This window comes from Pempheris klunzingeri, chromosome 6, assembly GCF_042242105.1.
Source record: "Pempheris klunzingeri isolate RE-2024b chromosome 6, fPemKlu1.hap1, whole genome shotgun sequence".
Taxonomy (NCBI): domain Eukaryota; kingdom Metazoa; phylum Chordata; class Actinopteri; order Acropomatiformes; family Pempheridae; genus Pempheris; species Pempheris klunzingeri.
Window position 1 is genome coordinate 22,177,813 of NC_092017.1, and position 13,026 is coordinate 22,190,838.

Consider the following 13,026-nt stretch of genomic DNA (forward strand, 5'->3'; position numbering starts at 1 on the left):
ACGGGATCTGAACAATGCAGCATGAAAAAGTTTCCACCCCGTTATTGTGACGCCTAAGGGAATAGAGAGGAACTGTTTGGGGCAGTTATACATCCCAAATGTCACAGATGGTACCTTTGAAGGCTGGCGACGGGCCTTAAAAGCCCTATCTTCGATCTCAATGTAAACACAGATGAAAGATTCGAGATATTTATTCCAATTTGGCTCTTAATAGTCAACAACGCGATGTGAAATGTGTGCCTCATAGCTTGCGTCAGCGAAATTACAGGAAAGGTGAAATAGCAGAAACGCAACTTCGTCATACATCAAACCTTTCAAATATCTGTGAGAAAATACAACTTGAACGGTCAATTAGTTCCAGCTCAGGAACTTTTACTATTTACCATGTGTTTAGGGGGGATTAGTGCAAACAGGTAGAGCTGATTGTGTTGGTCAGCATGAATGACACTGACATACATGACAGAAATTGGTGGAAAATATGCCATGTGTGACTGAGGCCAATTTTCCCTTTCGTGTTCAGAGCACCTGATTTTCCACCCTCACTCCTATTAACTAAATTGTAGCCAATTTACGTCCTGATATGGTAGTTGTGTGAGGGAAACGGTGACAGCAATCCAGTACCTGTAGAATCTCAAATATTCTCATGCATTTCCGTCGTGAAAAACTACATTTGAAAGCATTAAAAAAAAGGAAAATCTGTTTCAGCTCTTGTCTGTTTGTCCTTAAATAAATAGCCTGTGGGATCCCCGACCACCTGACACTTCATAACTCTAATCGTTAATCAGGATTACGGTGACTATCTCATTACAGAAGACGACTTGTGAGAGAGGGAGAGGATTCATCGTTTCGTGCTTCTCTGCTTGCCTCAGGAATGTCTTTGGAGAGGCTTTTGGAGAAGCACTTTATTCTCCTGGAGGTTCGTCCTAAAGACTTGGCTCGCTCGATGCAGGACAGGATCTTTGCATTTATCTAGAACAATTTCCCGGCTGAAAAGAAGCCATCATTAATGCCACCCCACACGCTCTCGTTTCAGCCTCTCCTATGAATGCTCACTTTTCTAAACCTGGGTCTGCTAAGGTAATTACAGCTGGCTCGAACACTTAGTCAAACACCAGCTGGTTTCATAAAGGAAAAGTGCAGAATCTATTAATACTTTGGGGTATTGTGTGTTTGTATGGCTATAACAGACATCTGGGTATTAATTAAATGCATTAAATATGCAACCAAAAATGTAAAAAAAGAAAAAAAAAAGATTTAAAACACGAAACATGACATCAATACTTCTTTTATGTAAGGTTATTTTATTAATGGTGGATGTGTTAATTCTAAAAGGCTTTAGCTGTGGTTCATGGTTCAGGCTGAGAGGCTTTTTTGGTGGTTCTGGAGAATAAAGGGGATGGGAAGGCACCAGGTCAGTGAGGGATATGTGGGGTGAGGTTGCCCCAAACTGCTGATTTATGGTCAGTTTGGAAGTTTGGCCAATTTAATGATATAGTTCAGAAACAGATCTGGACAACAGCACAATTATTACATAATGGCTCCAGAAATTACTGTTTGGAATTGTTGTTGTACACTTTTGAATCTTTTCTTTTGAATCTTGTTTTCCTCAAGTGACAAAAGTTCACTAATTTCTTCAGTTTTTTTTAGAAGGTGTCAAGATAAATTATCTGACCCCTCAGGCTGGTTTTTATTCCTTGTTTTTAGAAAACAGCGCATTGACACCCACTCTTGTGTAACACTAAACAATGGCAGTGGATAACTTTCAGTGTAAGACAAATCAAGAGCTCCTTGTGTATTTTCTTGTATTTAACCTGCAGTTTCAGTTTTTCGTCCAGCTCTGTTTCTAAGAGGACCAGGAACCGAAGCCAAGACAGCATTCAAGGGCAGCTTCACCCCTGAGAGAGCGGAGGTATCCTGTTGCTGAGGGTGAGTGGAGGCAGTGTGGCAGAGGAATCATGTGATCACAGTGGGGCCGGTGCGTCCAGTACACTCGTGGAGCTGAGAGACCTTCAGGGCGATGTCTACCAGGGGAGCCAGCATCACCTGCACAAAGAGACAACGCAGACCACACAAAATATGACTTCCTGCGCAGGTCGTGCGGTTCTCACACATCCTCCTTTGCATGTATTTTCTTATAACCTTGTAATATCTGCAGGAGTTAAATGTTTTCCTCGAATCAAGTATTAAGTTTGACATATAGCCACCAAACAACAAGGTTCAAGGTGTCAAGTAATTAAGATTCTATACAAACCTTGAAGGTGGCCATTTGCAATAGAGCAAGTTGTGTGGGTGTTTACTACACAATTACACTTTAAGGGAATAGTTTGACATTTTGTGGGATATACTATTCTCGCTGAGAGTTAGATGAGAAGATCGATACCACTCTCAGCTCTGTACGTTAAAGCTAAAGCTGGAGCCAACGGCCGGGTAGCTTAGCTTAGCACAAAGACAGGAAACCGGGGAAAACAGCTGTTCAAGATCCGTTCAAGGGCGACAAAATCCACCCATCAACACATCTTGACCTCAATAATTAACATGTTGTATTCTGTTTGTTTCATCTATACAAGAAACAAAGTGTAAAACTATCTATTGGCGGGGTAATTTCTGGATGGATGCAGAAATTGCAAAGTTACTTGATTCTGCCAAGAAATAAACAGGTCATAGGATTAAACTGAGTTTTAAGCCTATGACACAAATGTCAACTAGAGCAACTTTAAGACTGTTTACACTACAGGGCTTTACGCTATGTAATGACCATAATCAACACACCAAAGTGAAGCAGAAAGAGACGAATATTCTGGATTCACAAAACAGCTGCTGTTGACAGAAATGTGAAATATTTTGTTGTGAAGTGCTTCCTTTTTCCTTCAATGCCTCCATATATCTGAAGTTGACGCTCTTGGTGTGTAAATCAAGCCTACCCACAGAAAGCCAACTGAACCATTAACCCACTGGCCATTCATCTGTCAAGCTAAGATTCTGAAGCAATATGTTTCTGCTTATGTGGTCGTTCGGGGTGTGCAAGCTCTGAAGAAGATGAAGGGCTGGAGAAGAACTTTTATTCACTTTTTTTTTTTGGTATTGTCTCACTCTCTAGTTCTACATCACCTCCCTGTCCACACCAGTCAAAACGACTTTATGAAGTGTCTAGTTGGAACTCACACTTTATTTTTCCCTTGTGCTATGTTTCCCGTTTTCATACTAGCCCTGATAAGCTGCCATAACTCAAGACTTGGCCAAGCATCTCCATCATCTCCCACGATGAATGCAAGCTCTGCAACTCATTTTTGGAGAGCTCCACCCAGTGAAAGCTGGCTGTCCTGCAGGTTACAGATCACTCTGGCCAGCCTGAAGGGTTTTTGGGCCCATGTGAGTTAACCTTTGACCGTTGTTACCTAGGTGGGGTGACAAACTCTATCAATAGTGTCATTCTTCTTTTTCGAGTTCCTTGGATGATTTTTCCTGTCTGATGACTTAATTGTCTACTCTCATGCTGGAAGTATCTGGCTGGAATTACTCCTTATTGCCCTGACCTGAGGGTCCTGGTAAATCTTCTGGGGGTCCTTCTCATAGCTGTCTATGTAGAGCCTGATGGTTGCTCCGGCGCTGCCTGTACCGCTGAGGCGGAAAATAATCCTAGAACCATCAGAGAAAATGATCCTGAGGCCCTGAGAGATCGAGAGAGAAATGGAAGGACATGGAAAAGTTTATGATAAATGAAACATACAGTAACTGCAAAAAGACGGGGGTGTAGAATATATGAGGAGCAGTGACACTGCTGCATGCCGATTGTTCATTGGCCATCCGATGTCATTATGTATTCAGTCAATTTTGGATCAGGTTAATACAATTACTACATATTTTCAAACATGTTGGGATTGCTTCAAAACATAATGGATAGATATATATAATTAGTAAACTTGATTGGTTTGCACATTCATTGGACTGGGTACAACTGTGCTTCATTTTAATTTTAAATAGTGCAGATTCATAGTGTGACCTCCTCTATTAGCTGAGATGAAAGTGGACTGAACAAACATCCCAAAAATATGAGCTTCCGCACAGCATTGTCAAAAAACCATTTAGGAGTTTTCAGTAATGGACGACATGTGATGACAGAACACAGAATACATTTTGATGAGCTCTGCTTTGCAGCCTCTCACCTGGTTTTTGGATACACTTCCATCCACAGGGTCTGTGTAGGCAAAGTTGTCGGACACAGCCACCTCATAAGTCTTATCACCTGATGAGAACTTCTTTCCTACGAAGGATGGGTCGAACATTGCTGTCTCCAGATCCTTGATCATCTTGTTGGCAGCATCTGAGTCGACCTCCTCGTAGTCGTACCTGAATGTGAAGTTGGGATAGGTTGACGCAAAAATATTATCTGGTGTTTGACACCAGACAATTAGTGGTTTTTGGTGATAAGATAATCACTTTTATTAAGATTTGTTATCACAAAGGCTTTGTTATTATTTTAAGATTTTCATTATTTTCAAAATAGGAAAATTTGTTGATTTAGTAACAATAATCACAGATGATCCTGAAACTTTTTGAAAAAGAGTCTCACAGCTGTATGAGTTGACTATGTTTGGGCTTTCATGTGCTGCAGTTCCCTTATTCACCACTGCAAGGTGCCAGAGTACCATATGAGCAACTGAAATCCCTTCATCATCCCAGTAAGCGCTCTTAAACTGTCTAAATCAAAGTCAATAATGACAATAATTAAAACAAATGTTACCACTGGCAACCTGAAATAGTCCTCTTTTAGGGGTCAAGCTCTTATTATTCCAGACCTGGTGAAGAAGTTCCTGCCAAACTTCTGCCAATGATCCTTCATGATCTCCTCCACACTCTGTTTCCTGGTGGCTAAGATTGACATCCATGCAAGCACCGCCCACAAGCCGTCCTTCTCACGGATATGATCCGAGCCTGGTTGGTTAGCAGGGGGAGTGAAGACAGAATGAGTGACTGAGCTTTTATTTACTGCAGTTCCAGCTACATAAATATGACTACAATCGCCCACCTGTGCCGAAACTCTCCTCTCCACACAGGGAGAGTTTGCCAGCATCCATCAGATTCCCAAAGAACTTCCAGCCAGTTGGAGTCTCGTACAGCTGCATCTGCAGAGCTTTAGCCACACTGGAACAGATTGTCACACACAATAAACCGCATGAGAAAAAGCTGATCTGTAACTGATGGAGGGAGAGAGAAAACTTTATTAGCTGTTATATTGTGTTTTTCTTACTTGTCTAGTGCTCCGCTGGTGGGCATACTGCGGGCCAGTCCTTTGACACCAGTCTTCTGGAAGTAAGGGATGCTGGTAATATTGGCAGCGATGACAGCCACAGAGTCCGAGGGGTTCACGAAGAAGCCATTTTTACCCAGCACCATGTTACGGTCCTGAGGAAACAAGTGCCACAAACAGGGCTCAAACGTCACAAACAGAAGACAGGATTTGTGACATTTCAGAATTAGTTTCCTGTGCTTTAGTAAATGGCTGTTAAATGGTAAAAGGAAAGTTTAGCCCATCTGAGGTGTTCCTGTGGAAGATACTGAATCCCTACGGAGGATGATTTACCCCTGACTGCATTTAGAGGCATATTTTCTTATCACATCACCAAAGCTGTTTTATATCAAAACTTGGCCAGTTCCATTCATGAAACATGAGAAAAGTGTCAGGGGGAAAACTAGGGGAAAACAGCTAACTAAAAACATTCACTGTCCTCATTAGATATTGCGCCAATGTCAAAATGAGTTCAGTTCTGTCTCACCCCAGGACCCAGGCCCATTATCTTGGTTACTGACTCTGGTCTATTAAAAAGAAAAACTTAAAATTAAAAAACTAACAGACCAGAGGTTATTAAATACATTTTATGAGAACTGACATCATAGATTCAAATCCAGTTCAAGAACTGCATAACTCTGCTCTCACCTCTCCCCAGTATATTGTCCCATTAAACAGCTGCAGAATCATCTTCCCAGAGAATAAAGCTGACTTACACCATCACCATCAAAGGCCGCTCCCAAGTCATATTCTCCTCCTTTCATGGTGTTGACCAAGTCAGCGGCATACGTCAAATTGGGGTCAGGGTGGTGGCCCCCAAAGTCCTCTTGGGGGATACAGTTGACAGCTGAGTTGGCAGGAGAACCCAGCTCTTCACAGACTATCTTCTTCACATAAGGACCAACCACTGGAGGGAGAGAGAGAGTCCGCAAAAAGGATCAGTACACTTTTCTTAAGCGCAGGGAGCGCATTCTCCTCTACTAAAGAATAAACTACAATAAGAATAAGAATAAGACCGCCTTTATTTATCCCGGAGGAAATTGTTGTGCCAGAGTGCGATACAGAGGTCATCACAACAATACAAAATATTAAAATACAAAATTGAACAGAAACTTAGACACAATAAAATACAATTAAATAGTCTGTCCATTTTTTTAAAACAAAAAGTACAGATTGAAAAGTACAAATTTGTAAGAAGTGTCACAGTGTGTGAGGTGAAGTGTGCAAAGTAAGTGAAACTATACAGAATAGACTTTAACAATTAAATAAGATATGTGCAAAGTGCAACTATGCAACTCATTTAACTGTGATAAAGGACACTCATCTTGGCCAATAGTAAATGCTTTAAATATATAGTATTTCGCATTCCTGTAGCGAGTCACATACTGCACAAAGTTGTTTTCCTGATTTTAGCGATTTGCAGCAAGTGCCACCTGAAAGTCTCATTTATTTTCATTTAAAGGACCCGGCTTCTGCTGTCTGCTTTGTAATCTACTTTGCTCGTGAAAAGTAAAAAAAAAAAAAAAGCGTAGCTGTGATGTTTCCTACCTCCGTGCATAGCATCCAGACGGACATTAATGTGCTTGGCTCCAGAGAGAAGTTCCTTCAGTGCAGCAAAGTCAAAGATTCCCCTTAGCATCTCAGCGTAGGCCTCCACGGAGTCCACAATCTCCACTGAGACAAACAAGCAGGAAAGGCAGCACACATGACATGGGACCAGATGTCAAGATAAAGGCTTTAGGTTGCTAACTAACTTTCATCACACTGATCACGCTCAACTAATGGATGTTTGATGGACTTCACAAGTCACCAACTCCATTCAATATTCGTTATTTCAGATGATGAGATTAGGTTTAAGAGCAGTAAAGAAGCTGTCTGTTAACAAGACAAACCAACATTTGCCACCACGTTGAGAGAGAAAAAGATGACTTAACCATTTCTCTCTCAGGTGTGATATACGGCTGCAACTAATGATTACTTTTATTATTAATGAAACTGCCTATATCCTTTAATTAATCAATCATTTGTTTAATCTATAAAATGTCTATTTCAGTTTCTTGTTTTGTTTTATACAATCAACGGTCCAAAGCCTAAGATGTTGAATTTAAAATGATATAAAACAATAAAAATCAGAAAATCCTCATATTTGCGGAGTTGGAACACACGTTTTGTTGGTATTTCTGCTTGAAAAGTAAATCAAACAATTACCCCATTTTTAGAATTTTACTTTTCTGTTGATCGACTAATTGATGAATCAACTAATTGTTTCATCTCTGGTTAGGTCAGAGCTCTGCCCTCTATGCCACTGTACCTGTGAAGGGCTTGAAAGTGTCCACCTCAAAGGTCTGTTTGCCGATTGTGGCCAGATCCACTTTCAGATCTGGGCAGATGTGATACTCCTGTAGGCCTTTGCTGATGTCAAATATTTTGTTTGTGATGCCTTCTGGCGCAGGTCCTGGGGACAAAGTAAAAGGCTTGTGAAAAATGATGTACTTGCAGATATGCTGTGACAAGTACAGATGGCGGTGTCCTCGAAATGACTCAGACGTGCAGATCTCTCCTCATTGCTCGCAGTGCAACATAGTGGAAAGAAGTGACTTGGATCTGTGAGTTTGTTTGACAACTGAAGCTTACTGGACCGAAAAGTCCAGTCTCCACTCACCTCCACTGGAGATGTTGTACTTGATGCCAAAGTCTCCATTGGGACCTCCAGGGTTGTGGCTGGCTGTGAGGATAATGCCGCCCACTGCCTTTATCTTGCGGATCACACAGGAGACTGCCGGTGTGGACATGATGCCATTCTGCCCAATCACCAGATGGCCGATCTGCCGGAGGGAACATGCGAGGCAAGCTATGAGCGCAAGCTCCGACTGACACAATCTCATATGTTTACCTTCAATATTTATTACCCATTTTTAGTGTGCCATTGCTTCATATTTTTCTGATAGTGTTTTTCTAAATTGCTTTACAATCAGCAAAACCACTAAGAATTGAGGCACATAGTATGAATACCAAGAGAGGTTACATAATAATAGAATAAGTGTATCTTGGGGATAACTATTTCTAAAATTATGTCAATATCTCAGTCCAGAAATTCCTATTTAAACATGCGCTGGTTTGCTCTATGTAAACACGTGAACTGAAGTGCTCCTGTCTGTGCACCTTTGGCAATAACAGTTTCTGTAGTGTTTCATTTCCTAACCTCAACCTCTTCTGCAAAAAAAATATCAGACATCCTTGTGCAACTTATGACTACTACCATCACTGGCAAACTGGACAGCCACACAAGACAGAGTGACCAGCTCATGAACAAGAGGGCCACAGTTTGAGTCCAGACTGCAGTCATAACGCTCTACCCAAATGTAACGCAGCTCCCTCATGCTTGCAGCTACGAGTGCTACAGTATGGATAAAGGCATGGTGTGGTAAAATGCCTCTAATAACAAATAAACGCACTGTGTGTGCAATCGTTCATTTCAGCACTTGACTGTGCTCTTCCCATCTATGCTGCAGACATATGCAGGACAACGTGACTGGCTGCACGTCGCACGTCACGCCCCCCTTTGCCCAAAGAGGTTTCAGCAGCCGGTGGCATCTCACCGCAGCTCATTATGAAACAACACAACGTTGGGCTATAAAGCTCCTCTTTTACATCCCTCAACCCTGTTTTACCCGATTGAATAAGTGCGCAAGACTGAACTTAAATCAGCGTTTTTGAAATCCATAAAAAAGGGTTTAGTTTAAGAAGAAGCTGCTGCTTAGTGTCCACGTGCAGCGTTAAATGTCAAAGGTAATCTTTTGACAGCCAAGTGGCCTCCTTCGTGCACTTTATCCAAAAGATCACCAAGCTGGCATCGGACACGGTGCAGGAAAAACCCAGACGGGTATTTTTAACACCTGTCAGTGCTCTGGACCTCACGGAGTAGCTTCCCATGAACACAAGCTTAGTTTAGTTAGAAATTAGGACAATTACTTCATGTCAAAGCATGACAAGTAGAGGCAGGAATGCCATCCCTGCTCCAACAGTGTTCCCCCTCTCATGCCAAAGGAATGAGAGGGAGCTTGAAGGGCATGTAGCTAACTGCAGATCATCCCTGCAACAGCTAAAGCTGGTTAAACACGTTTGAACCCAAAACCTTGATTAGTGCTAACATAAAAACACACACGTGACCGCTTAGTTACAGTTGTTAGCAGTGACCAATTACATTATTTCTTTATGAATAACCTATTGTTAACTAAATGGCTAAACAAGCCCATAAAATATCAGCGCAGAAACACAGTAAAGTTAGACTAGAGTTGACAGAACTTGACAGCTAGCTTGACATCAAACTGCTAGCTTTGATTCAATCCTTTGCATTACAGTTGGTGCTTTAGCTTACTTAGCTAACGCTAGCTAGCTAAGGTTACGCACGCGCACGCACGCACAAACAGAAGAGAGGAGGGAAGCAGCAAAAGTGGGTAATGTTTCCTTCTCCTACTGACCCCATTGGCGGCAGCAATCTGCACGATCAACTGAATCGCGTCTTTCATGAAAAACCTCCCATCTCCTCCCACCACCACAGTGGCAGCCTGGCGCTCGGCAGGCTCGATGACAGAGATAATGCTCTGGATGAAGTTTTCCGCATAGTGCTGGTTCTGCTGAAACACCGTCACCCTCTTCCTCAGGCCGCTCGTCCCGGGCTTCTGGTCCGTGTACGGCTTGGTCTTCACCGTCGTTATTTTCACCATTTTTGACCCCCAGTGAGCACCTATAGTCGCCCCGTGCGATCCGCAGTCTGACCCGAGGAGGAGGCGACTGCAGCGGGCAGAGCAGCCACACGTACACGCCGGACAACTCCCCCTTCTTGGACCCGCCTCTGGTTTAAAGGGCAAGACCGTGTGGCATTTCTTCACACTCAGCAACGTTAGGTTTCATTTGCCCATATTTCATACTTCATGCTTTGATATTGTAAATAAATGAATGGTATTTTGGTGCATGGTATCCTAATAGTTCACAGGGCCGTAGCCAGGATTTTAGAAATACTAGGGTCATGCTAAACCCCCCCTGCAGCCCACCATGCCCTTGGATAATATTTGTAATCTGTCTGTCAGGTATTCTATATAGTTAATAAGAGTTTGCAGAAGAAGTAACTGTAGCCCTGCTTGAAAAAAAACACAACCCTCTCATTTCCTCATTCATTTCAATGAGGGCAGTCAGCCGAAGGAGCAGTGGTACCACAGCAGAGGGCCCTGGGGTAGAAACAGCAACAGAAAAGCCATGACACAAGATCATTTAGCAAGACACTGCAGTGGCCAATCAAATGTATGCAAGCTCACTAAATAGCTGTGTAACGTGAATGCCACAGTTGTACTGTTGATCTCGCAATCGTCATGCAGAAAATGAAATAACTGTCACAGTGACTTTCCACAGCTGTAAAATCCTGTCGCAGACTATTATGATGTGCTGAGTATCTGATGAGCTTTCAAACCAGTGGATCGAGTACTTAAATTTGACTTAGATCATTTTGACTAGCAACTCAAAGGAAGGCATGTACTTTATGTATTCAGTTAACCGGGCAATTATATTTTCTGTAAATTTTACGCCATGTGCACACTGACAGCCTCAAATAAAATAGGTATGTATATATAATTTTGTTGGCCTAAAAGTGGTAAAATTGAAACATTTATAACTGAAAATATTGGAATTCGCCTGTAAAATATTGCCATGTGTAGGTTTTGAACTGTAAAATGTGACGTCCTCTGAGATTACGAAACTGAAAGTTCACAAAAACTACAAAGAAAGAGCAGAATACAGAAGACAGGACAGTGTCCTCAATGGTAGCTCTGACCCTGATGGTGCAAGTAATATTCCCAAAATAGACATTCAAATTTCTAGCTTTGTGTCAGTATACAGACAGCCACCCTGCTTAAGTGCCCCTGAGCAAGGCATGCTGGCCCTTACAACCTCCTGTAGCACGAGACATTATAGTCTTAACCTCCAGATATAAATGCTAATGAAAAAAACAGCAGTTTCCCATGAAGGACCTACAAAGCTTCACATGTTGAGCAGACTTTTGTACCCGTTATGTCAGGAACCATTCACAGAAGGGTCAATGACTGCGAGGCTTGTTGTCCAAAACTTTACACCAGCTAGGTAGAAAATCTGGATAGAAATTAAGTAGCATAGTAGCATAATAAATTCTCTAATAAGTCAGTACAATTAAATAAATTGAATACCACAAAGTTACCACAAGAAACACTCAGAGAGAAAGATTCTGCAACGCAACTCTCAATTTTGAGTAAAAGGGAGAATTTTGCAGTGGGGATATTGTGAAATAGTCCACTTCAGTTTGCTGCTGTTTGCCTGTTGCATCATGGTGTGTTTGATCATAAGTAGACCAAAGTTTACCTTCAGATTTGCCACCATGACAGCAGGGTGTGTGTGTGTGTGTAGGTTGCTCTTCAACCAGGATATGCAGGTTTCTATACAATATCTATAGACAAATGATATTAATAATGCATATCATTGTATCTGTCAATAGCCATAAGAGAAGGGCAAATGCCAAATCCATACCAGACTCAACTTACTCGATTATAGAAATTAATATTATTAGCTTACTATTAGTCATAGTAGGACCCTTGATCTTATTAACATGTGATTGATTCCCTATTCCAATTTATGGCCACTTTTGATTTATTGGCACTTTCCATGTTTATTTCAATTTTCGATTTTTTCATGTAACTGAACCATGCAAATGAATTAGAAGTTCTAAAAACAAAATCACAGCGTGAAAAAGAAACAAAGTTAGATCTGTCTTAAAACATATTGCGTAATGATTTTAAATGCAGAATGACAGTCAGACTCACAAAGCAGATATTCATATTGGTTCACTAACTCCGAAACCCGACTGCCCTGAGCAGTCGAGTGTTACTAAACCTCTGTGTTGGGAAAGGAAGAGCAGACAGGGGCTCGGGACATTAAATACATCTCACATGCTATGTGGCATTTAGTTAGCCGGCTCTACTGTTTCAGACGTGAAAGTCAAAGGGCAAATAATGGCCTTAGAGATATAAATAGGAGGTCAAGAGTGTTCTCAACTGGAAAGGCCAAGGGCAAATAAAGTTTAGACCTGAGCGCAATGCAAAGGAATGCATTTCAATGCCAACCCAAAATCCCCACTGCCACATACTGTATTAACAGTATGGCCAGTAGCTACAGTACATAGTGACAGATTTCATGCAGGCTGAAACAGACTGTAAGTACAAGAACTAAGGTACAGTCTGTCATTTAAATGTAAGAAGAATACCCAGAAAGCATTGATTCAATGAGCAATGCTTGGTTAAAACCAGGCTATAGTTGGTTATAAAATATGTGTTTCTTTAAATGTCCAAGTTACATGTAACTATTGTTTCATAAAGCATTTAAATATCTATATTTCAATCTGAAGTAAGTCTTAACTACATGGACCAGCTCTGAACTCCTCCTCACACGTCCAACAGGACAGTGCTAAAATAGTATTGAAACACCTGAGCTACATGTCAGTGTTCACTTTTGATTCTCAGCCGTCACTGGAGTCAACTGGATGTTCAAGACATCACTGTTTGCTTATCCTATTTGAGGAGAACTGAAGGATCCAATGTGGATAAATACAATGTGTGATCCAACGATACAGATCTACTGCCTTTATTTTATATATTTCCAGTTGAAACAAGATGTTGATGTGGAGCATAATGAAGAGTTGCATTCAAAAGTGTAAAACC

At 41.5% G+C, this 13,026-nt stretch overlaps 1 protein-coding gene across 1 annotated transcript; it reads right to left on the reverse strand.

Annotated features, from left to right (window-relative positions):
• Window positions 1-1,281: 1,281 nt before the first annotated feature.
• pgm1 (phosphoglucomutase 1) lies at window positions 1,282-10,098 on the reverse strand. The gene is made up of 11 exons (XM_070831779.1): window positions 9,769-10,098; window positions 7,950-8,112; window positions 7,599-7,742; window positions 6,836-6,961; window positions 6,004-6,194; window positions 5,249-5,403; window positions 5,027-5,142; window positions 4,797-4,932; window positions 4,164-4,347; window positions 3,534-3,668; window positions 1,282-2,043 (listed from the first exon to the last, which is right to left on the reverse strand). Exons 1-11 carry the CDS (start codon window positions 10,012-10,014, stop codon window positions 1,954-1,956), a joined length of 1,686 nt encoding a protein of 561 aa, XP_070687880.1. The 5' UTR covers window positions 10,015-10,098; the 3' UTR covers window positions 1,282-1,953.
• Between the last annotated feature and the right edge of the window lie 2,928 nt (window positions 10,099-13,026).

Bases quoted from the DNA above. Each gene is read 5' to 3' on its own strand.
- pgm1 (XM_070831779.1), bottom strand. From the start codon at position 10,014: ATGGTGAAAATAACGACGGTGAAGACCAAGCCGTACACGGACCAGAAG. The intron at 5,143-5,248 runs GTAAGAAAAACA...AATCTGTTCCAG, and splicing joins ACCAGCGGAGCACTAGACAA to TGTGGCTAAAGCTCTGCAGA. The intron at 3,669-4,163 runs GTGAGAGGCTGC...TCGATCTCTCAG, and splicing joins GAAGTGTATCCAAAAACCAG to GGCCTCAGGATCATTTTCTC.